Source organism: Enhydra lutris, unplaced genomic scaffold (genome assembly GCF_002288905.1).
Source record: "Enhydra lutris kenyoni isolate GAN:26980312 unplaced genomic scaffold, ASM228890v2 scaffoldscaffold9, whole genome shotgun sequence".
NCBI classification, from domain to species: domain Eukaryota; kingdom Metazoa; phylum Chordata; class Mammalia; order Carnivora; family Mustelidae; genus Enhydra; species Enhydra lutris.
The window spans coordinates 30,718,021-30,743,675 of NW_019154093.1; the positions used below are offsets into that span (position 1 = coordinate 30,718,021).

The 25,655-nt window shown below is 47.3% G+C and overlaps 1 protein-coding gene and 1 pseudogene across 4 annotated transcripts in view; one reads left to right on the forward strand and one right to left on the reverse strand.

The window, feature by feature from the left end:
• The first annotated feature begins 2,471 nt into the window (after positions 1-2,471).
• Positions 2,472-3,602, forward strand: LOC111142890 (annotated as a pseudogene).
• A 12,489-nt stretch (positions 3,603-16,091) lies between these two features.
• Positions 16,092-25,655, reverse strand: part of LOC111143130 (KN motif and ankyrin repeat domains 4) — a 69,979-nt gene continuing 60,415 nt past the window's right edge. For all 4 annotated transcript variants that reach the window (XM_022496626.1, XM_022496625.1, XM_022496623.1 and 1 more), the window contains 2 exons: positions 22,892-23,092; positions 16,092-18,001 (listed from right to left, as the gene is read on the reverse strand). In XM_022496626.1, coding sequence (XP_022352334.1) covers positions 17,897-18,001; positions 22,892-23,092 — 306 coding nt within the window. In that variant the 3' untranslated portion in view covers positions 16,092-17,896. The remainder of the gene's footprint in view (positions 18,002-22,891; positions 23,093-25,655) is intronic.

The following is a 25,655-nucleotide window of genomic DNA, read 5'->3' on the forward strand; positions in this document are numbered from 1 at the left end:
AGTGAGAGAGAGAAATTTTTAAAAAATCTTTTTAAAAAGGGTTTCATCCTCAACTCTTCCTTTCCCTTCTCTCTTAGGAACCCTCAGGACTTCTGTAGTTACTTTCATCCAGATCACTTCCACTCTTCACACCCTTTCCTGACCCTCCAGAGCACTGTTCATCCTACCTGACTTTGAGCACTGAGCATGCAGGAGTGCCTGACCTCCTAGGAGCCCAACATCCCGCTTGCTACCTACCGGGGGAGGAGCAGAGGAGGAGGGAGAGGGACAAGTCGACTCTGCACTGAGCTTGCAGAACCCCACATGGGGGCTCAGTCCCACGACCCTGAGGTCTTGACCTGAGCCAAAATCAAGAGTCAGACGCTTAAAGGACTGAGCCACCCAGGCGCCCCTTCATCATTAATTTCTGATTTTAACTTTATTGTGTCCCTTATTTCCCTTTCTTTGGGTTTATTTATTATTTTTCTAAAGTCCTGGAATAGGTGACTCTTCCTGTATTTTTTCTGTTACCAGAAGTTACTGTGTAACTGGACTTTCCTTTGAGGTGGTGTCATGTGTTGACCTTCTAGGAGATCACACCCACCAGAGATGGCCTTTGGGGTGTTTTACTTATTTCAACGTATTTTGCTACGTCAAACCCAAAGGTCCAGATGAGAACCCTAGGTGAGATCCGAACATGCAGAAACTGGGCATGAAAAGATTGTCATAGCAGAGGAAACAATGTAAGCAAGTTGTCAGAGGTGGGAAGAACATAGACGTATTGTTAAGCTGGAGGGGTGCCAAGTAGGGTAGTGATGGATGTTTGGAAGCCAGACCACACCGGATCTTGAATCCAAGGCTAGAGTTGAGAGAATTTCTCTAGGCGGTGGGGAGCCTTTGTTCAGAGTTGGATGCCATGAGCTCAGAATGGATTTGGGCAAATGCCAGGACTGGGCTGTGGGGCACAGGTGATAGGGTAGGATGTCCAACTGGCCCTTCCGCATGGTCAGTGTTCAAAGTCAGGTGGGATGAACAGCGCTCTGGAGGGTGGGAAAAGAATGTTAGGAGTGGAAGTGACTTGGATGAAAGTAATCACGGAAACCCTGAGGGTTCTGAGGGGGAAGGAAAAGAAGAAGAGTTGAGGATGAAATCTTTTGTTTTCATCAAGTTTTTTAATCTTAATTCCAGTGTAGCTAACATACGGTGTTGTGTTAGTTTCAGGTGTACAGTATAGTGATTCTACAGTCCGTTCGACACCCGGTGCTCATCACATCAGTGCTTAATCCCAATGATGTGTTTCACCCATCCCCCCACCGTCCCCTCTGGTAATCATCAGTTTGTTCTCTAAAGCGGAGAGTCTATTTCTTGTTTTATCTCTTTCTCTCTCTCTCTCCCCCTCTTTTCCCCCCTTTACTCATTTGTTGTGTTTCTTACATTCCACATATGTGTGAAATCATATGGCATTTGTCTTTCTTTGACTTACTTCACATAGCATTACACATTCTAAAAGATTTTATTTATTTATTTGACAGAGACAGACCCAGCGAGAGAGGGAACACAAGCAGGGGGAGTGGGAGATGGAGAAGCAGGCTTTCCATGGAGCAGGGAGCCTGATGCGGGACTCGATCCCAGGATGCTGGGATCATGACCTGAGCCGAAGGCAGCCGCTTAACTGCTGCACCACCCAGGCGCCCAGCATTACACATTCTAGAGCCATCCATGTTGTTGCAAATTGCAAGGTCTCGTTATATTTTATGGCTGAGTAATATTCCATTGTCTATATCCCATATCTCCTTTATCCATTGATCTTTTGATGGATAGTTGGGCTGCTTCCATAATTTGGCTGTTGTAAATAATACCGCTGTAAACATAAGGGCATTTGTGTCCCTTTGAATTCATGTTTTTGTATTTTTTAGCTAAATATCCAGTAGTGCAGTTACTGGATCTTAAGGTAGTTCTATTTTTAATCTTTTGAGGAACCTCCATACTGTTTACCATGGTGGCCACACCAGTTTGCACTCCCACCAGCAGTGAGGGAGGGTTCTTCTTTCTCCACATCCTCCCCAATGCTTGTTTCTTAAGTTGATTTTAGCCATTCTGAGAGGTGTGAGATGACAACTTATTATAGTTTTGATTTGCATTTCCCCGAAGGTACGTGATATTGAGCATCTTTTCATGTTCGTGTTGGCTAGAGGATGAAATACTGGTCCTGGCATTTGCTCAAAAAAAGGGGAACCTGAGGGAGAGGCCGTAAGGGTAGCAGGTGGTTGGCACCCTGCGGGTGATTTGCTGAAGATCCCTGCTTCACTCTGGAACGCCACCTAACCTGCCGCATTCTTCACCCACTCCCTCCCCCGTCACGCAGCCTCCTCCAGGCTGGCCTTGGGTGGTACAAGGGGCCCACTGCCAGGGAGCTGGCAGCAGCTGGAGAAGGGAGCGGTACCCAGGGCTTGAAGGGGGAAGGAGGCGGTGGGGAAGGGAATCTAGCTGCCATGGACAACTAGGTGTTCACCAAGGAGCTGCACCAGGGGGCTGAGCAGCTGAACGATGATAAATAGCTTAATGAGAATGACGTGCAGTGCTGTGCAGAAAGGCTAAGGAAATTTTAACAAAAGAATCAGAAGTGCAAGAGGTTCATTGTCTCATTCCCCTGCGTGGAGATGTGCATGGTCAATTCCATGATCTCATGGAACTCTTTAGAATTGGTGGAAAATCACCAGGTACAGACTATCTATGGGGGACAGTGTAGACATAAACTATCCTAAGTGGAGACTGTGACTCTCCTTGTGGTCTTAAAGGTGTGTTACCTAGAATGCATTACAATATTGGGAGGAAACCATGAGAGTCAATGAGTTACCCAAGTATATGGCTTTTATGATGAATGTCTGTGAAAGCATGGAAATGCCAAAGTGTGGAAATATTTTACAGATCTCTTTGATTATCCTCCACTTATGGCACTAGTAGATGGACAGATATTCAACCTTCATGGTGGCCTCTCTCCCTTCCTAGATACACTGGATCATATAGGCGCCTCGAATCATTTACAAGAAGTTCCACAGGAAGGTCCCAGTGTGTGATCTGTAGTGGGCAGATCAGGTGATCATGATTGGTGGGATAGGATAGTTCACCACCTAGAACTGGCTATATGTTTGGACAAGACATTTCTGAAACATTTGACCATGCCCATGGTCTCACACTGGTTTCTTGAGCTCACCAGCTTGTCATGGAAGAATACAGTTGGTGTCATGATCAGAATGTGGTTACCTTTTTTTTTTGTTGTTTTTTAAAGATTTTATTTATTTGACAGGAAGAGACACAGCAAGAGAGGGAACATATGCAGGGGGAGTGGGAGAGGGAGAAGCAGGCTTCCCGCTGAGCAGGGAGCCTGACATGGGTCTTGATCCCTGGGATCATGACCTGAGCTGAAGGCAGATGCTTAATGACTGAGCCACCCAGGCACCCAGTGGTTACCATTTTGGAAAGTGCACCCAGTTACTTACTGTTGTGGGAACCAGGGTGCTATCATGGAATTAGATGACACTTTAAAATATTCCTTCCCTCAGTTTGACCCAGCACATGTGGTAGACAGCTTCATATTACCTGGTGCAAACTACTTCCTGTAAATTCCTCCTGGGAAAAAGCTGCCTTTCTGTGTGGAAGTAGACCCGGCTTTTTTTTTTTTTTCTTTTCTTTTAGCAGAAGAATATCAAATTTAATTTAATCTATGTATTTCTGTAACAAATGGGCATCTGTCTTGGCATTTAACCATATCATGGACCAAAATGGGCCATACTAATGATAATAAGCATTTAGCACAATTTGAGACTGAAATTCAGTACAGTACTATGTTCTAGATCGGTCAGGGTTAACCGTTTGCCTGCTGTATTTGTAGTAACCATTTTCCTCTGGACTGTTAAACAGAAAAGGTCACTAACTCCTTCCTCTTGTTTTGCCTTTATTTGGGAAATTATAGTATTTAACTGTCATGGATTGATAGAGTTGGAGTTTTATTTTTAAAACACACAAGCTAACTTCCATATAATCCTTTATCCTTCATTTTATTAAATGTATAGTTAAATTAGCTGAAGAAAAGATTCTGGGGAATATGTTGTCATAACATTTAAAAAGGTTGTCTTTCATTTAAACTAAATTACTGTTTTATGTTGGTTTGCATACTTCTGTGTATTTGTCATGACAGTGCTTACTTCCTATTTGGTGTACTGAGCAAATCAACTTTCCATTTTATTTATTTATTTATATTTATTTTGTTTTTTTTTTTTAAAGATTTTATTTATCTATTTGACAGACAGACATAAGCAGGCAGAGAGGCAGGCAGAAAGAGGGGGAAGCAGGCTCCCCGCCGAGCAGAGAGCCCCATGTGGGGCTCAATCCCAGGACCCTGGGATCATGACCTGAGCCGAAGGCAGATGCTTAACGACTGAGCCACCCAGGCGCCCCTCAACTTTCCATTTTAAAGAAAAACAAAAATAAACCAAAAAAATCCTAGAAGCCAGAAACCAAATCTGTAGTGTGTGGAGGAATAACAGAATACGTCCCTCATTCCCAAGTCTATGTTGTTTTTATTTTTTCTCTTCTTTTTTTTTTTTTAAGATTTTATTTATTTATTTGACAGAGAGATCACAAGTAGGCAGAGAGGCAGGCAGAGAGAGAGGAGGAAGCAGGCTCCCAGCCGAGCAGAGAGCCTGATGCGGGGCTGGATCCCAGGACCCTGGGATCATGACCAGAGCAGAAGGCAGAGGCTTTAACCACTGAGCCACCCAGGTGCCCCTCTACGTTGTTTTTAAAAGAGAATTTTTTACATAATCCTTATATGTTTAATTTTTAAAAGATTTTATTTATATATTTGTCAGAGATAGAGAGGCAGGGGGAGCAGGAAAGGGAGAAACAGACTTCCCACTGAGCAGGGAGCTGGATGTGGATTGGGGGGAGGGGCTTGATCCCAGGACTCTTGGATCATGACCTGAGCTGAAGGCAGACGCTTAACCAACTGCGCCACCCAGGCATCCCAAGTCTACATTTTTTTTTTTTTTTTAAGATTTTTGTTTATTATTTGACAGACAGAGATCACAAGTAGGCAGAGAGATAGGCAGAGAGAGGAGGAAGCTCTCTGCTGAGCAGAGAGCCCGATGCAGGGCTCGATCCCAGGACCCTGGGATCATGACCTGAGCCGAAGGCAGAGGCTTTAACCCCTTGAGCCACCCAGGCGCCCCCCCAAGTCTACATTTTTTTTTTTAAAGTAAACTCTGCCCAACGTGAGATTTGAACTCTCAACCCTGAGGTCAAGAGTTGCATACTCTACTCACTAAGCCAGCCAGGTGCCCCAAATAATTTTTTTTTTTTTTAAGTAACCCCTCATTCCCAATTCTAAATGAATGAGTGAGTGTTACAGAGCAGCACTTGATGGGATGTAGGTTCCAGAAAGAATGAGCTCTTTGCTCTTTCACATCTTTTTCTTTTATTCACAATTAACAGACGAGGTGAGAGGATGTTGATGTGGCTGAGACCAGGAAGTCAGATCTCACCTCGCCTTATTGGGTAGCACACATCTGGTGGAAAATACCGACTGTTACCTTCTTTCGGGTGATAGACTGTCAAGAAGCGGTCAGCTGGATCAAAATAAAACAAAAACAGAGAATGCTTCCTTCATTTCAGAAATTTTACTACAAATTTCCTTTAAACAGAAGAGACTGCCTCTGTTTTGGTCCTTCTCCACCTCAGTTAGTGAAAATATTACCAGTTTTCGAAGATTCTGGATATGCTAAGCTTTTCCATAAAGTGCTGTGTTAAAAAAAAATGCTCTACAGGTCCTCAGCAAATGTTAGCCATCCCCCACCTCCCACTGTCCTTGAGTTTCTAGGCAAATCAGGCTTGTTCCATCCCAGGGAGTTATGTTCTTCCTGTTTAGAAATTAGATTAGGTCTTCTTGTCTGGGCCAGATGCGGCCATGTCTCCCACGCAGAAGCTGGATGCTCCCCGCATTGCTTGACCTTTCTAATGTGCATCAGCGTTCACCCCCGCTGGGCTGGCTCATTTGGCCTGATGTCTGCTGCAGAGTAATCACTTTGGAAGCTGCAGGCAGGCCTCTTACTTACGGACTGCCCCTGGGCCAGGAGGGCGTTGAGAAGGTCACGGGTGCAGTCATATGTGAGTAGACCCCTGGAAATGCTCATACAAACCATGGTAGGCTCTGAGTGAAAAGATTTTAAGCACTTTTTCTAGCCTAGTAATTGAGTGAAGGCTAAACCAGTGTCAGAGGAAGAGGGGAAGTAGAGAAGAAAGACCAAATATCTTCCCATAAGACCACTGACTGGAAATCAATGTCAGCTGAGCAGATGGCATTACTGTGTGAGGAGGGACGGGAGTTTCCTGTTGCAGGATTAGTTGATAGCGTCTTGAGGAGAAACTTCTAGGTGTCTGCGCCCATCAGTTCTGAACATTGCCAGCTCTCTCCCCCCTCAGTTGGGCCTCCTGACTCCTGAGAGCTGACACCATCTTCACGCACACAGCCACTCTCGGCCTTCACACGACTCTCCTGTTCCGTCTTCAGCACTGGAAGTTGACTATTTTAGGAAACTGACCCAGAAGATAAAAGTTGAAATAACTTGAAATAGCAGAAAACACCAAATTACAAATTTGATTTGATCCCCTTGCTGGGGGCACCAAACTTCAGCTATTATATTGTGATCCTTAACCAAATCCTAATCAAATCCTTGACTAAAAAACTGCTGAACTGCCTTCACCCAGACTCCAGAACCTCCTAGGATTCCCTGCTTTGCTCTCCCCTCTTTCCGATGCTAGGAAGACTGAGTCTTCCCGAGAGAAGGAACTCAGCCATGTCTTATCAACCTGTTGTTCCAGTGGTACTTTGGGGAAGGCAGCATGTAACAGTCTCATCTCTCATCTCAGCCTCTCCCCAAGTTCTAGAACTCATTCTGACTTTGGACAAGGGGGATTTGTCCTTGGTCTTAACGTTCACCATACATGGTCCCAGGTCCCAGGTGATCCAGCCGGGGCCGGCACATTAATTCAGCTTATTTTTTTTTTAATATTTTATTTATTTATTTGACAGACAGAGATCACAAGTAGGCAGAGAGGCAGGCAGAGAGAGAGGAGGAAGCAGGCTCCCTGCTGAGCAGAAAGCCCGACGCAGGGCTCGATCCCAGAACCCTGGGATCATGACCTGAGCCGAAGGCAGCGGCATTAACCCACTGAGCCACCCAGGCGCCCCTTAATTCAGCTTATTGTTGTCTACTCGTTGTCAAGTCAGAAGCTAAGCAAGGAGAATTAAAAGCTGAAGAAATACAAAGTCTCCCTGCTTGCCCTTAGTCCATAGCTTAATTGGGAAGAGGGATTTAAAGAGATAAAATGCATTGTGATGTGTGCGATGACATTAGGTACAACAGTGCTTCTTAAACAATTTGTGTTTAGGAACCACTCGCCCCTCTCCCATCAACAGTAAAACAAAAGATGAACCATCCTTTAAAGAAAGCCCTGGCTAAAACATGCCAAGAGACTGGCCTGACTTGGGAAACGGCACTTCCGTTGCCCTCTGTGGAAGGTTGGCCCCTAGAAGCAGGACTCTGTTGAAGCCCTTATGAAATTATATATGGAAACCCATTCAGACTTGAGAAGGGGGTATTTGCCCCTACTTAGAACATGAAAATGGAATTAAATAATATGTATAGCAACTGAGTCAAATTTTGACATCTGTCCATGAGTTTGCCTTTTCTAAGACTAAACCATTTCCTGAGGAGCCACTGCACACTTTCCAGCCAGGAGACTGGGTCCTAAAGCCTTGGAAGAAGCAAGGACCAGGAGTTGAGTTAACTGAAAAATGGACAGGTCCTTATGATATGCTTCTCACTACTCCTACTCTTCTAAAACGTGCAGGTGTCCAACTGTGGACTCATCACATCTGCATTAGGAAGGCAACTCCAGACAATGACTCTTGGCAGGACTCAAAACCGTTTGAGTGGATGACAACTCCCATAGGAGATCTTTTTTTTCTTTCTTTATTTAAATTCAGTTAATTAACATACATTATTAGTTTCAGAGGTAGAGTTCAGTGATTCATTAGTTGTATATAACACCCCATGCTCATTATATCACATGCCCTTCTTAATGCCTGTCATTCAGTGACCCCGTTCCCCCCGCCCCCCCATACGACATCTTAAGTATCTCTTTGCTGTCCATCTCAGGAGGAACTCAAGAAACAAAGTTCTCTTACCTGTCAAAGTCTGTCATTCCAATATTTCTGCGTCATCCCCAGTCAGCAGGAAGTAGTTTGCGGAAGAAATGACCATCTTCCCTTCTTCCATATGAAATGGAATGGTGACTTGACAGTAACTTGACAGTGGGGATTTGGAGGAGGACCCACCCTGTCATTGCCCTGACTGGCTCCATTTGCCTTCAACCTGTTCTTCTTCATCACTTTGTTTTTCCCTCCAGTTTATCTGTTCACTCCAGCAAGGGACCCAACAGGCAAAATGTCCTGTCATGGGCACTGAAACTACTCCCCAGGCAATAATGACAGCTGTGATGCCAGCAAGACCCTCTGTGATTGACCTCGTGCCAGTGATCAACCTGACCTTTGCTGCTTACGTGCATGTACCCACCAGTCTTTGTTCCGCGTTTTTCCTATATGAACTTAGAAGTATTCTCAGCACCTTGAAGACCGTTCTTGGGACATTAGTCCACTCTCTTTCCAGTGCTGGCCTCACTGAAATAAACTCCTTTCCTGTTGCACCACCACTTGTCTCTTTGCCTTTGGACTGTGGCCAGACTCTGTCCTTTGGGGCCTCTGGAGCCAGGGGCTCTTGTGCCTTCGTCACTGGCAACAATACAATAAGTAAGATGTTTCTCCGAGTTCTGAGAGCTGCCCTAGCAAATTCATTGCACCCAAGGAGGGGGCCATTGGAACCTCTAGTCTATAGCGAGTGTGTAGGAAACACAGGTGACAACTTGGGTTTGTGACTGGCATGTGAAGTGGGGAGGGGGCAGTCTTGGAGGACTGAGCCCTTACCTATAGAATCTGATGCTCTTTTGGGGGACATGGTGTCAGAGTTGAACTGAATGGGAGGACACCAGCTGGGTGTCCAAGAATTGCTTGGATGTGGGGAAACCCCCCCCCCCCCCCACCGACACACACACCTGAGAATTGGTGTTCCGAACTTCAGTCCCCGCCGGAGCCAGGCTCGCCTCTCTGAGCCAGTAAAGGGTGGGAGACAAGAGCATGAGCCCTCTCTACAGGCGGCCAGAACAGAGACAGAGTCTGAGCTTTGTCCCGCTCCTGCTCTGGATCTAACTATTGGGATAGTGGAAGAGAGGATGTAGTTTCTACCTGTAGTTTTCCTTTCTGGAGAAGAATGGAAATTTCCTCACTTCTAAGGCAACGAAAGATTGGAGAAGTCTCCTGTCCTCCACTGAACAGTGGAATGGTTCTGTATGTTTCAAAGCAAAGGCCCCGAGTTGCTACCAGGCCTTCACTGAACATGGAAGCAGGATGGGGTATAGGAATTGGAGCTGGGGTAGAGAGAAGAGCAGGTGGGACCCCCCTTGGACACTGGCCAGGCTCCCTCTGGTCCAGACCCATCTTTCTCCAGGATCAGGGCAGGTGAAGGAATAAATCTGAAACTATAAGGAATTACCTACTAAAGGACAGTTCAGTCAATGTGGGCTTCAGTCCCTCTGCACCCTGGACAGCAGGCTGCTTTCTTCTCGGGGAATGCTGAGTACACGGGAGGCCAGCCTCCCCCCAACCCCACCCCGAGCTGTTCTAGTCCCAGACACTCTGCCAATTTGTCTCCTTTGTCCTGGGGCGACCCAGGAAGACCTGCAGGTCATCCACTGACTAAACACTGGCTCCCTGAAGCAGCTTTGTTTTCTCTGCAGTGTCCACCTCCTGTTGCTGGGCACCCCTCCCCAGCCTGGGTCACTGGCAAGGAAGCAAAAAGAGCTCCAGAGCCAGAACTCCTGGCTTGAAATCCCAGATGTCCTGTTTACTAGCTGTGCAGCCTTGGATGGAGTGGTTGTTTTTTTTTTTTAAAGATTTTATTTATTTATTAGAGAGAGAGAGATCACAAGTAGGCAGAGAGGCAGGCAGAGAGGGGGGGTGAGGAAGCAGGCTCCCTGCTGAGCAGAGAGCCCGATGCGGGGCTTGATCCCAGGACCCTGGGACCATGACCTGAGCTGAAAGCAGAGGCTTAACCCACTGAGCCACCCAGGCGCCCCATGGAGTATTTCTTTTTAAGGATTTATTTATTTATTTATTTGAGAGAGAGCGAGCATAAGTGTTAGCAGGGGAAGGGGCAGAGGGAAAAAGAGAGAATCTCCGGCAGACTCTCCACTAAGCAGGGAGCCCGACATAGGGCTTGATGCCAGGACCCTGAGATCATGACCTGAGCTGAAATCGAGTCAGACACTCAAACGACTGAGCCACGCAGGCACTCCTGGATGAGTTATTTAACCTCTCTGTGCTTTAGTTTCTTCATATGAACAAAAGGAATAATATTAATACCTATATAGGATTATTTTGAAGAATAAATGATTCATGTAACACTCCTCAGACTGATGCCTGGGTAGTTCTAAGTAATTTGTAAAGGCAAGCTGCCATTTTTATGAGGCCAGGTCTAGGAGAAAAGGATCAAGTGGCCAGGGGGAGGGGATGTACTCTACCCTATACTGAGTTCTGCCATAGGGGCCAAGCACTGTGCAGATACTTTATTTAATAACCACTTACAAGAACAGAGGAGGAACAGTGTTGCCCCAGTTTACAGATTAAGATCCTGAGTGGCCAAATGGTCCAGCTGGGATTCGACACCCAAGAGAGCTCAGACACCACGCTACAGAGGCTGGAGAGGAGATGGGGTCAAGAAAACCAGTAGGGTCGTCATGGCGTTGAAGTGTGGGTATCTACTGAGGTCTTCGGAAGGGGCAATAGTTGCTCTGTCTGGAAGCCAGGAAGTCTGCTTCGGTCTTTCTAGCTGAAGAGTCACTTCTGCTCTTCAACCCACTGGGCTGAATCTGGGCACTAGTAGCTTCTGAGATCTACAAGTTATAACCCAGACACCCAGGAGACTGAGTCTCCCAAATCCTAGCTCCAAAATTCCTCAAAGTCCTGATTGGCCCAGGTAGTATCCCATGTCCATCCTTCGGTGGCCAGGATCCAGTTTTTCTTGTAGGAATTGAGTAGCTCCTGCTACAGTTCTGTGGATGCCCAATGGAATGGGGAAGGGGAGGGTCCTAGGAAAGGAGGGCCTGGCAGGCAGTCTTTAGGTATGTATCTGATAGGCTTCCCTTGTCTTCATTCTCCATCTTTCCTCAGCCCATAGCTCTTGGTGGCTCATACTTTCAACCTGTCTTGACTTCTATGCACGCAGATGGTCTCTCCTTATGCCTCATTCCACCTCATGGCTTTTCTCTCTCACTCTCTAACCATAACCCACTGCTGTTGCCTGAAACTGCATGTTTCTTTATTCAGATTTCTTAGAAAATTCACTAGTCCTGCCCAAATGTCCATGCCAGGCCAGTTCATAAGCACCGTCTTGCTTAAGGACTAGCTGCCTTGCGATACAGAGTTTGTGTTCAGGAATCTGCTACCGTCCCCTAAGACCTCACCTTCTGCAAGGCTGTGTGGGCCGGATGATTTTACTGTTGGTATGGAACAGGGACCTGTACTGTGAAGAGATACACATTATATCTAGCCATTGAAAGGATGCTCCTTCCAAAAGCCTTCCTAGGTCTTCCTCCTTGAAATCCACTACCCATAGCATTAGACCTTTGAGCCTATCATGGGATACTGAGTGCAGCTGTCCAGTTCCTACTGCAACAGAGACCCAAATGTACAATGGCTTAAACAAGTAAAAGGATTATTTCATGATCACAAACAAAGGGGGAAAAATAGTCCAGAGCAGATCTGATGGCTTTTCAGTGTTGGGGACTGAGCTCTTTATGACTTGCTATTCTATGACCCCTAGGGCATTGACCTCTTCTTTATGGATCCAGATGAATTACTACCACCGTCCTGCCAGTGTGAAGGGGGAAATGCATTTCCCTTCCCTGTAAATGCAGGGGCCAGAGTGTGTGCACATCACTTTGCTCACCTCTCAGTAGCCGGAACTTAGATACTGACCACATCAAGCTGCAAGGGAGGCTGAGAGATAGCGTATTCTGGGTGACGACATGTCCAGCTCCAAGTTGAGGATTTATTGTTAAGGAGAAAGGGAAGAGTGGATATTGGGGACAGTGGCACCATTATTTTCCTGTCACTCATTTTTGACTCCTGTCCACCATCCAGTTGGTCACGACATCCTGGCATATCCTCACTCCTGATGCCTTTCCCATAGGGCCTGATTCTTTCTCCCTGTGATGCCATCATAGCCTGGGCCTTCACAGCTTCAGACCCAGTGTCTACCCAGAACCTTCTAACTGATCTTTTTGCCTCCAGTCTCTCTTCAGCCCCACCCCAGGATCATTCTCCAGTGCAGATCTGATCACTCGGCTCCCCACTGCTTGTAACAGAGGGGTTTTAACTGTCGGATTTCTGAATCCCTGAACTGACATGTGCATTTTGCACACATGCGCATTTTTCTCAAGAGAGCTTCAGATTCTCAAAGGAGTCTGGGATTCCCCCTCAAGCTATAGTCTCAAGTCAAAATATCTATAATCTCAAAGATACAATGAGATGTGTCTACAGACCTTCTCAAATCTCCTATTTAGGCACCTCCACAATGTGACCCAAGTGATTCTAGAGTTCTCTCCAGTGTCCAGACAGGCCATGCTCTTTCTACACCACATCTTTAGAGCCGCTGTTCTGTCTAGCATGCTCGGGCGCACTCCTACACACTCTTACAGCTTAGCAGAAAGCCTCTGTGAGGCTTCCCTGACTCACTCTGGCAGAGGCGGTCTCCATAGCACGATTCAGACGCCCATTACTCATCCTGTGGCACAGTCTTCAGCCTGTGTCAGTCTTCTCTACAATAGCACCTACAATAGGTAGGCCATGGATGTCTGCAGAACAGTTGTCACTCATGCCCCCAAAACTGAAGTGCCGTTTCTAAAGTGGAGATCTGAGTGTCATGTCCCACTTTCCTAGTTCCTCCTTCAAGGTCAAACTTGTTACAGTGGCTTTTTCTCTGGGCCTCATCTTGCAATTATTTGTTTTTTTCTACTCCAGGAACACTGAAAGTTCTTTTAATGCTCCAAATCTGTCTTCTCTCTTGAGGCTTTATGCATGCTTCTTCCTCTGCTCTTCTTGGCATGGCTATACCTCCCCATCCTTCAGATGGCTTCACTACTCCAAGAGGCCTTCTTAGACCCCCTTCCCACCCTCAGACTAGGCTGAGGGTCCCACCCACATGTCCCCATGGCACCTCGTACTTTCCCAGTTGCCACACACATCATCTTGCACCAGAATGATGGGTTTGTCTCTCTTTCCTGAGAAACTGAGTTCTGTGTCTAACTTGCCCACCAGTATGTCCCCAGCCCCAAACACAGTACTTGGATGACAGTAGGTCCCTAAAAAATATGTGCTCAATGAGGGTTGACAATTTCTTGGTTGTCAGTCTGTTTTTCAGTCGTTTGCCATTGCCTTTGGAACAAAGCTTCTTTAGGTTCCTCATCATCTGTCCGCATGTACTATGGTCTCATCTCTTCCGAATCCACCCTTTGATCCCAGCATCTTACTCAGACTCTACACGGAAGTCCTACTGAACTGAGTGAAGGTCCCCAAATGCCTGCTGTCCCATCGTTCAGCCTTGGCAATCCTGCTTTCTACCAGCACACTCTTACCTCTCCTTACGTCTCCCTTCTCATCCTTTTTTGGCAAACATCCACTAGTCTTTAAATTTTCAGTTCAGATACCTCTTCCTTTAGGAAGGCTTCCTTGGATTCCCAAGACCAGCTCTGGTACCCCTTATTGGTACCCCTGTATCATTCTGTGCTTCCTTCTCACCATTCCATTTTCCTAAGTAGATGGCCAAGTGGAAGCCTGAACTGTGATATCTCTAATGTGAGCCCAGTGCCTGCACACAGTGGGCATTCTAGAAATATTTGTGGAAGGAGCGCCTGGGTAGCTGAGTTGGTTAAGTGTCTGACTCTTGATTTTGGCTCAGGTTGTGATCTCAGTGTTTTGAGATCAAGCCTCGAGTCAGGCTCTGTGCTGGGCATGGAGCCTGCTTAAGATTCTCTCTCTCTTTGTCCCTCTGCCCTTCCCACACTAAAACAAACAAACAAAAAAACAAAAACAACAAACACCCAGAAAAAAAAGAAAAAAAAAAAAAACAGAAAAAAAGAGAAATATTTGTGGAATGAACTATTTGTCTATTCTTACCCCTTACTATTGGTATAAGTGCCCTGTCTTCCAAAAACAGTTTGTACGCCCCATGAAGGCAATGAAGGAAGCTAAGATATCTGTGAACCTCTTTCCAAGCCTGAGCTTAATATCTGTCCCTAGTAAGCCTGATTTATGTTGCTTGGCGGCTGTGCTGTCAGGCACTTGACAAATGTATTAATCATTGGAGTGTTGTCTTAACATTTTGGTAAGTTCAGGTTTGGGATCATGGTAACCTTAGACATGGTGTTTCTAAGGGTGACTAAAGCCACTGCCAGTGTATCTATCTTTTTGAAACAATGTTTCACTTTCTTTGGGACGAAACCCAGTAGTGGAATTACTGGATCATATAGTATTTCTGTTTTTAATTTTTGAAAAATCTCCATACTGTTTTCCACAGTGGCTGCACTGATTTACATGCCTACCAACAGAGCCTGAGGGTTCCCTCTTCTCCACATCCTTGTCAACACTTGTCTTTTTGGCTCTACCCACGCTGGCTGGTGTGAGTTGATATCTCATTGTGGCTTTGACTTAGATTTCCCTGATAATGAGTCATGTTAAGGAAGGATGGGCAAAATAGATGAAGGGGATTAAGAGGTATAACTTTATAGTGATAAATAAGTCACAGAGATGGAAAGTACAACATAGGGAGTATAGTCAGAAATATGGTAATAATGTCGTATGGTAACACATGGTGACTACACTTACTATGGTGAATGTCAAGTAATACATAATTAATATATTATATACCTGAAACTAATATAACATTGTATCTCAGTCATACTTCAGTAACAAAAAAATAATAAAGTTGAGAGGCGCCTGGGTGGTTCAGTCCGTTAGATATCTGATTCTTGGTTTCAGCTCAGTCATGATGTTGGTATCATGGGATCGAGCCCCATGTTGGGGTCTATACTCAATATGGAGTCTGCTTGTCCCTCTCTCTCCCTCTGCTCCCTCTCCCCATCCACCCCTCTCAAATAAATAAAATCTTAAAGAATAGTAAAGATGAAATGACTAAAATAAGTAAATACATAAATAAAAGCCAGCAACAAGGGGCACTTGGGAGGCTCAGTGGTTAAAGCCTCTGCCTTCTGCTAGGGTCATGATCTCAGGGTCCTGGGATTGAGCCCCGCATCAGGCTCTCTGCTCAGCGGGGAGCCTGCTTCCCCCTCTCTTTGCCTGCCTCTCTGCCTACTTGTGATCTTTGTCTGTCAAATAAATAAATAAAATCTTAAAAAAAAAAAAAAGGCCAGCACCAGGAACAGTGTCAGGCACCCGGCTGGTTTCAGTAGATGTTTGTTGAATGAATACTGAGAGACAGTGACAGGGTGGGCGGTAGGCTATGCTTATTCAGTCTCACCATGTTCTGGGCTCTGACCTTCCAGTGGAATGGAATGGTTATAAGGAGGGAGAGCATGTGTTCACATTCCAAAGTCAAAATGAAAAGAAACATACTAAAAATCTGAGAAAGGATGGACAAAGCCTGATAGTGACTCAGTGGCCTCCATAGGCAAACTAGTTTGTCTTCTCTGGTAAATAAGCTGTTTTTGATAGCTGGCCTCAAATGAGATCATTAAAAGATAATGTGACCCAATGAAAGTGGCCCTCCTAACATGAGATACGAAAATAGACTCTAAATTGGCAACATAAGACACAGATCCCTTACTGCTGTCTGCAGAACTACACATAGCAAACAAGACCCACAATGCCAATTCCAAGAACCAAGACTACAGAAATGCAAAGAAACAACTTCGAGACAAAAGACTGAGAGGCAGCATTTTAATATATAAACAGTCAGGCCAGGCTAGAGCCTCTACTCCAAGTTGGGTGTGGCCCAGGAGCATCAGCATCTCCTGAGAACTGGTTAGAAATGTAGAATCTCAGGTCCCTTCCCCTCAAACCTACTGCATTCTAGCAGAATCTACAGGTGATTGTATGCATATCAAAGTCTGAGAAGCACTGGGCTAGAACATTTTTTTTTAAGGTGGTTTTTGCTCTTAAAGTGTGCTTTGAGGTCAAAATAAACCCACTTAAGATTATTTTTAGCTCCTTATTCGCTCCATTCTCTCTACCTCTGAGCAACACTGTCACATGTCAGTGTGCTGCTCTGGGACTTTGAGACTTTCATGAATCCCAGCAACATACGGAAGTTTGCTGCGCCGTTTTTTGTAGACAGTCCTTCTGGATTACAAATTGGATTCCAAAACTTCCATCAGCTGTTCCTTGTACAACACCCCCAGGAGGTAGGTTGTATAATGATTTCCTTTCTTAGAGATGATGAAACCAGAGCCCAAGGAGATTTCGTGACTCACCCAAGGGCACCAAGCAAATTGGCATATAAGTCAAAATAAGAACTCAAGCTTTTGAGTTTCCAGCGCAAGGGCTCACCAAACTTTGATGTCTTTTATTTCTATATAAGGAGGATTTTTTTGCATAAGAGATTTTACAAACAAATTCATGGCTAACCTTGTGTGAGTTACTGAATAGAAGCCATGCACATGTGGGCCCCTGGGATTATGGACGTTAAAGAAAGAACTGTCCAGCAGAGAAAGCAGTCAGTTCAGGGGGGACCCTGCCCTGCCCAGATCCCACACTCCTGCCGCGGTTCAGGTTGGCAGCTTCTGCAACCAGGAGCCCCAGAAACCTCAGAGCCTCTTGGGGGTTCAGAGGGGAAAGGAGCCAGGATTCCCATGAAGCCATGGATACGGCTACCGAGGAAATGTGGTGGCTTCTGGATGACAACAACCTATCCCCAGGAGGATGCTTGCTCCCACAATCTTTCCAGATTCAGAAAATCGGATGTAACTGGACTCTCCCTAAATATACGTGATGTGCTTTACCGGATTTGGATTTCCTAATTAATTCCAATTTCCCTGGCACAACAGGGAGCCACTTAATGACTCAGAAATGGTCAAGACTGTTTAACTGGCATTGATACCCGTAGGCTCTTCCTGCTTTGCCTGAATTTAAGATTTCTTTGTCAACCCCAGCTAAACAAAGGCCCCAGATGTGGTTTGTTCAGTTTCAGCTGACTGCGTGGTGATTCTCTGAGGGTCCTCTAGAGAATGATGGCCAGGGTGGCTGCTTAAACCCACCTCCCCTTACCCCATCCCACCCCCCCACCCAGTCATCTCCTGACATGCATGTTCAGTGGGACATATTCATGTAACTGATTACAAAACAGAAAGGTGGTGCACTTTAAGATTCCATGTAAAAAGTATTGCTTGGCTAATGTGCTCCTGCCTGTGTGCTTGCTACACGGTGCTACAAAGGGTAGAATCATGAAGAATTCAAGGCTGAAGATGTTTGGGCTTTTTTTTGATAACACAGATGCATCCTGCACCTTATACCCTGCTCTGCAGCCTGCGTAGTTTTGGGGCTTGGCCTAAGGCAAAAACTACAAAGCGTTCTAATGAGCAGAATTGTATAACAGGAATGTATGTGCATATTTGACATAGTTTCTTCTCTTGAAGGGTGCCCTTCTGGCTGTGACCCATACCCTCTCCAAGGGCTAAGGAGTCCAGAGAAGGAGCCTTTTGTTCCCAGCTGCCGGTTCTTCCTCAGCCCCTATGGCCCCAGGGACCTGCCCTGCTCTGTGTGGGCCGGCAGAAGCCCTGCAATTTCCACATGGGCGGGTGATTTCAGAACGATGGACAGAGCTGTTCGGCCTTCCTACAGGAAGAGAGGAAAAGAGAAACAAATTTTATCCTGTCTGCCTCCTGCCCCAGAAAAGCGGGGGTTGGAAGTACAGGGTAGGCATGGGGCATCGAAGTCTGTTCTCAGCATCCAGAGACCCTAGGAGAGGGGGAGATTGGAATGGCACAAGGATCATGAGAAATGGGTCACTTTCCTTGGAAACAGCAGTCACTTCTGGGAAATCCGTGCAGATGGAAATAAGTGTCATATGGTTGGTTGGTTGTTTTTTCCCCACACAGTTTTTAATTTTTTTTTTTTAATGTAAAACGGGAAAAAAATAACTCTTCCATTTTTCCATTACCCAGACCTTAATGAAAGTTAGCATTTTGGTATGTTTCCCTCTAGTCTTTTCTCCTTTGCAAATTTGTTGTTGGTTTTTAAAAAGAGGAATGATAGTACATATCGGTTTTGAATCTGCCTTTATTTTGAACGTACCATGGCACTCTAGGAGATTTCCGCTGTCCTTACACAGCCATCGTAACATATAATTTTTCTCACTGGCTGTGTAGTATTCTACCACATTCTTAACTCCTTCTCTTCTGTTGGAGACTTAGGTTGTTTTCAGGTCTTCACCGTCATAGACTTACTGCAGAAAGCATTTCCCCATTTCTAGTTACTCCCTAAGGACCAACTCTGGGCAGTGGGTCTAGAGCATAGAAGGGCATGTGTGTTTTTACACCCAATGAAGGATGCCATGGTGCTTGTTATGCTGCTGCTGCCATGCAGGGAGCTGGCAGGCCCACTGTCGACAGAAGCAGTGTTCAGAAGGGTCTCGGCCAACAGCACAGGCCATTCGCTACAGAGTGAGGGGGAGGGGCGCCTGGATGGCTCAGTTGGTTAAGCGTCTGCCTTCCTCTCACGTCATGATCCCAGCGTCCTGGGATCGAATCCCACAACCGGCTCCCTGCACAGCAGGGGAGTCTTCTCCCTTTCCCTCTGCAGCTCCCTTCCTTGTACTCTCCTTCTCTCTCTCTCTCTCTCTGTGTCAAATACATAAACAATAAAATCTTAAAAAAAAAAAAAAAGAGTGAGGGGGAAGGCCAACTTGATGCGGCAGACGGTGAGCTCTATGGTAGCAGTTGTGGTCTCTTCGGTCCTGTACTAGAATTCTGAAATCCCGCAGCTCCAAAACTACTTCTTTGGTCACTCATTTAGAGGCAAAACCCAATATGAGGCTCTCTGTGACCCTTATGTAGCTCGGTGAATGTGAATGTTTTTATATTCTGCTTCATAAATATTCATGGATTTACTATGTTGGCGGTGGGGGCAGGGCACCAAGACCCTGTTGGATGGTTCTCTGCCCTACTGTATATGAGTGGAATTACTTCTGAAAATGTGAAAATCCATGGAAGCGGGTGGGGGCTGTTCACACTCAGCTTACAGCTCTTCCGTCTCACGAGGATGGAGTCTGGCTGCCCCCGGGACTCCACACAGTAGTAAATCACTATAATGTGTAGCACAGAGCCAGACACGCCAGAAGAGAAAGAGTGAGCTCAGGGGAGAGGATGGTGCTGTGTGTGTGTGTGTGTGTGTGTGTGTGTGTGTGTGTGTGTGTGCTGGGGTGCAGGGAGCAGAGGAAGGAAGTGGTGTTTTGGCAAGACCCCGAAGGATGTGCACAGGCTTCGTCAAGCAGAAGAGCTTCTTTCCCTGCAAATGACTCATGACCGTCTGCACCTTCCTCTCACCACCATTAATAAGTTGGTTTCTGTGGAGCCGTTTGATCAATTTCAGTCTCCGTGAGATCTGGCCTGTGGCTGCCAGCCCAGCAAGAACATCCCAGCGCCTGGCCGGGTGCCTGCCCTTTGGTCGGCACCCGGGGAGCACTGCTGACAGAGGGAGTGCTGGATGATAACGAAGAGGTATTCATCTCAAGCTGATGAAGACGCACACAGGGCTGCTAAGAAGTGTTCTCTTAACTTGGGCAAGTGTGGATGGGGCGCCTGGGTGGCTCAGTGGGTTAAAGTTGGGCAAGTGTGGAATCAAGCAAAGACCTTAAACAGAAGAGGCTTCTAAAAGCAGCCTCCTTCTTCGATCGAAGAGAAGAGCCTGGGTTTTACAGGCCTTTCCCCCTGTACTCTAGTTTCCATCACTGCACTTTGTCAACCCCAAGGCTCTAGGTAAATGCAGAGATGGGATGATGACTATGAGTATGAGTAAGAGCCATGGACTAGTCCCAGGGAACATGTGCGCCTTGGAACAGGGCCCATCTGTCAGTGCTGGCCTGCACCTGAGTGGGGACCCCACTCATCTCACAGTGTGGCCAGAGAGACCACCTGGGGAGGGCGTATCCCTCAAATGCCCTTGCTGGAGTCCTGGGAACAAGGCGATGGTGTGTGGCTCCAGTGGGAACCCCACCTGGCCCATCCTGGCTGGGGGACACTGAAGACTGAAGAGATGGGAGGGGCTCAGGCAGCCAGCACATGTGTGTGTGTGTGTGTGTGTGTGTGTGTGTGTGTGTGTGTATGAGTGGGGCTGTCTTTCAATATGACAAGAACTACAAAAAGGAGTGTGGCGTAGTCTCTGCCTTAGGAAGCTTTCAGTGTGATGGGTACTTTGGAGGCATTGCCAAAACAAGCCCTTCAAAGTGTGAGCCAAGCCCAGTCCCCACCACCCCCTCTTCTTTGTCCGGCAGGCAGCCCCCAAGAGGCTGGGTGACCGACTTCTCAAATTACCTTCTAAACCTAGAGAAAGTGCCTTGCTGGCTGTTCTGGGGTTCCACGTTTACATCAACGTTTAAATACCGGTAGGACGAGAGAAACCCAGTTCAGGATATGAATTTTCGCTCAGTATTCCAAGTCATCCAAACCTGCATCAAAGTCTCCTCAGGAAAGGTGCACATTGAGACGACAGGGTGGCCGTGGTAAGGGCTGGACCCCACCCTTCAGGGCAAAGCTGGAGGAATAGCGCTTGGTGCTTGGGAAGGCCTCAGTCCGCAGTTCCCTGGTCCCTCTGAAATGTCTCACGCAAGTTACCGTTGGGAAACTGGGGTGTGAATCCTGAGTCAGCCCTGACCCAAGCAGGCAGCAGGTGCATGGGCCATACGTAGGGTCTAGAACCTTCTGTGGGCCTGCTGCCAGCATTTCCTGTGCTTACTGAGCATCCCCTAACCCTCTCACCTTCTGCTGCAGTGGGCTTCTGCCACTGTCTGGGTAGCTGTCCATTTCCTCTCTCCTAGGATTCCAGCCCTGCCCTCTTCCTCAACCCTGGACTGGCTCTTCCTGATCCGGTCCTGCCTGGACTTCAGCCGTCGCCCATGAGTTCCTCAGCTATTGCTGTATTAGGCCTGATGGTCTGTAGTTCTTTGAGGACGTTTAGCAGCAGCCCCCCCACCTGCCAAAACACTTATGGCAAATAAAAATGTCTCCAGACACTGCTGACTCTCCCCTGGAGGGCAGAATCACCCTCGAGTGAGAGCCATTTCTCCCTTTGGTGGCGATTCTCATCTGACCGGCTCCCCTAACCCCAGACCTTCATCCCCCCCAGTCCCCCCAGCCACTGCCTGCAAATGCCGTGCCCCTACTCATTTTTGTGCTGGTTTCTTCTGATTAGCTGTCTCTGCTCAGCTAGTCATGACAGTAACCGTGACCATCAGCTGAGCATCTGCCTGATGTCAAATATGTGTTTTATAAATAGCACCATATTTAGGTACAGTCTACGACTCTCCCCATTTACAGAGGTTAAGAGGGGTTAGAGGACCTGCCTGAAGTCACACAGTTACTAAACCCAGTTTCATGCTTGGAGTTTCTAAAGCCCATGCTTCTAGCAATCACTCGATTAGTCCAGCTTACAAGAGAGCCCTCACTGTGCCTTTCCTCCACAAAGCAGTCACTGACCTGTCTCTTACCTGTGACAGACCTGGACACAGAGGTCCAGGAGAGGCTGTCACACTCATGCCTGAGTATCGCAGCCAGCCAGGGGCGGGTAAAGCTCGTGCCCACAGTCCTCAAATGCCTGCCCTTTCAGGCTTCCCCATGGCAACAGTGACTCCTAGGAGGACCCTGGGCCTGTTCCAGAAAAGAGGGCGCTGCCTCCTTCTGCCCCAGGGGAGGGTAGCTCATGAACACAAGTCCTTTGTCTGACTGTATAGTGTTTGGAACAGGAGGCCCTTATTTCCAGCAGCCCACCGCCATTCCCACATGCATTTCCAGAGGGTCTGTGCTTTCTCCGAAATGGCTTTGGGTGGAGTTGGGGTTCGTGGAAACAAGACGCGGGACCGGGGTGCGTGCTGCCCGGCTGTGGCGTGAGGGACCCAGCAGCTTGAATCACTGATGGAACAATCGGATGGAGCCAGTGAGAGGGTCTCTCCTTGGGTGGGGAGGGGACTCTTCCCCTCTCCAGGCCTTTCTGCTCTTCAAACTGTGGCCGTTAAGTAAGTACAGGGACGTGTTTAAAGTATTCCATTGTAGTGCCCCTGAGGTCAGACCTGGGCTTGCATCCTTGCTCAAGAACCAGCAGCTGTGACCTTAGGACAGTTACAGAAACTCTCTAGGCCTGTGTTTCCTTATCAGTAAAAATGCAGATGAAGTGTCTGAGTCACTAGATTGTCGAGAGGATTAGTGCGATAATGTGTGGGAAGGGTCTGGCTCCTGAGGGGACTCTGAGAAGTTGGATGGAGCTGCCTCCTACCCGCTGTGTGACTGGGGGTGTGTTACACAACCCTTCTGTGTTGGTGATCACGGTGGTCACCATCAACAGACAAAGATGCTTATTTAAGAAGCACATGTCAGGGGTGCCTCAGGTCAAGATCCCAGGGTCACGTGGTTCCTGGAATTCTGTGGGCTGGCCTGGTGTTTTTTGTTTTTTTGTTTTTTGTTTTCCCAGGAAGGGAAGTGAAACACCTACTTGTTAATGGCCCGGAAGCCTCACCTTGTCAGTCAGGGTGCTGTCGCAGGCCGGGTGTGCCAGGAGCAGGCGCACCATGTCGGCATTGCCGTGGTGACAGGCTAGCATGAGGGCCGAGGATCCCTCGTGGTCCTGCAGGTTCACGTCTGCATGGCAGCTCAGCAGCGCCTGGACCATGTCCTGGCGGTCGTGGCTGACTCCCAGCATCAGCGCCGTCTGGCCTCCCTGCCACGCAGAGCACAGGGGTGTGGTGAGGATCCCCTCTCCAGCCCAGGGATGCTCGGGCAAGACTTTGCCAGAAGATGACTGTTGATCTGAATCTCCTTTTGCTGCTGGGATTGGACCCATCCTTCTCCACCCGGCAAACTTCTACTTTCCCCCGAATACCATGCAGATGTCACATCTCTTTAAAGCCCTCTACTAACCCCTCAGGCACAGGATCATAACACTGAACTTACCACTTGGTATTGCAGCCCGTCAATCTCTTTCTCGTGGACTGTGAATCAGTTTCTGATGGCAGGGACTCTGTCCCCCCCAGTGCCTGGCACTGAGCACATGCTGATAAATGTGGAATGACAGAGTAAAGGAAGGGTTGACTGCTTCCCCACCATGGCTTCCTATGGCCTGCCCCAGCCTGACTTCCTCCAGGAAGCCTCGGTCTGCTCAGAACGCCCCTGGTATTTTCAGTTCATTGATATCCAGAACCCTCTCGGTCTTGACGAGATCTCTGCTTGCATGGTCCTATGGTCATTTCTAATCCATAGTCTCAGACAATTTTCTTTTAAGTTTTTTATTTAGTTAAGTAATGTCGACAGCCCACTTGGGGTCTGAACTCACAAACCCGAGATCAAGAGTCACGGTCTTTTCCGACTGAGCCAGCCAGGTGCCCTGCCACTGACTCTTTGTGGCACCCCTGTAATCGGCACTCATGGCAATGCCTCAGAGTCAGAAAGTGAGCCCAAGCCCTGGTTCTCCTGTTTCCTGCTGCGTGACCCTGGCACCATTCCTTATAGTCCCTGAATCTTGTTTCTTTTTCTTTTATTAAAAATTAATATCATAATGACCTGTCCCCTGTACCTCACAGGACTTTTGTGGGAATCAAGTGAAATAAAGGATATAAATGTAACAATGTCTGGTAGCAATTTTTCTGATTTCAAACTGGCCATTATTCCTCATCGATTTTCCTTTATATCCATGGCTCTCTTACACAGCTCGACTGTATTTTGCCCTCATGGTTCTCCTGGATCCTAGGCAGGTCCGGCTTATCTCTCTCCCCGGACATCAGGCTTTTTTAAGGTTGTGAGAATGAGGCAACCTTTCTGTTTTCTGTCCTTTCAGATCCCCTGTGGCTCTGAGCGCCGTGTCTTACGTGTAAAAAGTGCTGAGGACATGTTTGCTGGCGTGTTTGTTCACTGATTACAGGCCAGTATGCGGTAACTGATGGATTATGCTTCCCTGCCCAGAATGCTGGGGCTTAGGGAAAAGAAAGGGGGTTTGCAATCAGGAAAATCCTGGCTGTGCTGCTTATTATCTTTGTGAATCTGGACATATTAACCTCTCAGTGACTTTTCCTGATTTGGTAAAGTGGGAGTGCTTAACAAAGTTATCTGCCTCATGGGGTTGTTGTGAGACCCGAATGCTTCACAGGTGCTGGGCATGTGTTAGCTCTTACTGTTGTTAGGAGCATGGGAGGTAACGTAGGACGAATGCTCAGTATGTGAGAATGTATTCTTCGGGGTCCTGGTTCTCCATTTCTCTGGAACACAGGCATATCTGTCCAGAAAAGCCTATTTGCCTTTTGGGTTGCTTATACTCAGCCCTGAAGTAATGGTCCATCCGTCCTTCCTTCCTTCCCTCTTTTTTTCCCCCTCCCTCCCTCTCTTTCTTTTTTTTTTTTTTTTTTTTAAGATTTTATTTATTTATTTGACAGAGAGATCACAAGTAGGCAGAGAGGCAGGCAGAGAGAGAGAGGGAGAAGGAGGCTCCCCGCTAAGCAGAGAGCCCGACGCGGGGCTCGATCCCAGGACCCTGGGATCATGACCTGAGCCAAAGGCAGAGGCTTTAACCCACTGAACCACCCAGGCGCCTCCCCTCTCTTTCTTTCATTTTGTTTATTCATTTGAGAGAGAGAGAGAGAGAGCATAAGCAGGGCAGAGGAAGAAGGAGAAGCAGACTCCCTGTTGAGCCGGGGCCCCAATGCGGGACTCCATCGCAGGACCCTAGGATCATGACCTGAGCCGAAGGCAGATGCCTAACCAACTGAGCCACCCAGGCATCCCATAATGGTTCCTCTATTACTGGACTAACCAGACTGTGAGATTTCCACTGAGACCCTTCTCTCCCAGTCATATTAAAGCCAGATGACATATGTAGATTGTCTTTTTGCCCCTCTGCCTGACTTCCCTGTCTTCCTCACCTCCCTCCTGGTCCAATTCAATACAGTTTAATTCAGTGATATTTACAGAGTGCTGCTATATTGTCAGACGCTGTGCTGATCCTGGAGATACAGAAAGAAATAAACCGCTTAGCCTAGGAGACTCCCAGCCTCCCAACTCATTCTTATTTACCTGATCCCTATGGCTCACCTCTCTGGAGAAGCCCTGGAGGGAGCTGAAGGGAGCAGTGGCAGCTATGAATTCCCACCCCTCCTTTAGCAACCAGGGATGAGAAGCTTACCCTCTAGAGCACCATTTTCTCCCCCATAAAATAAAGGGCGCTGGGGGGACCTGGGTGGTCCAGTCTATTAAGTATCCAGCTGATTTCTGCCCACGTCATGATCTCAGGGTTC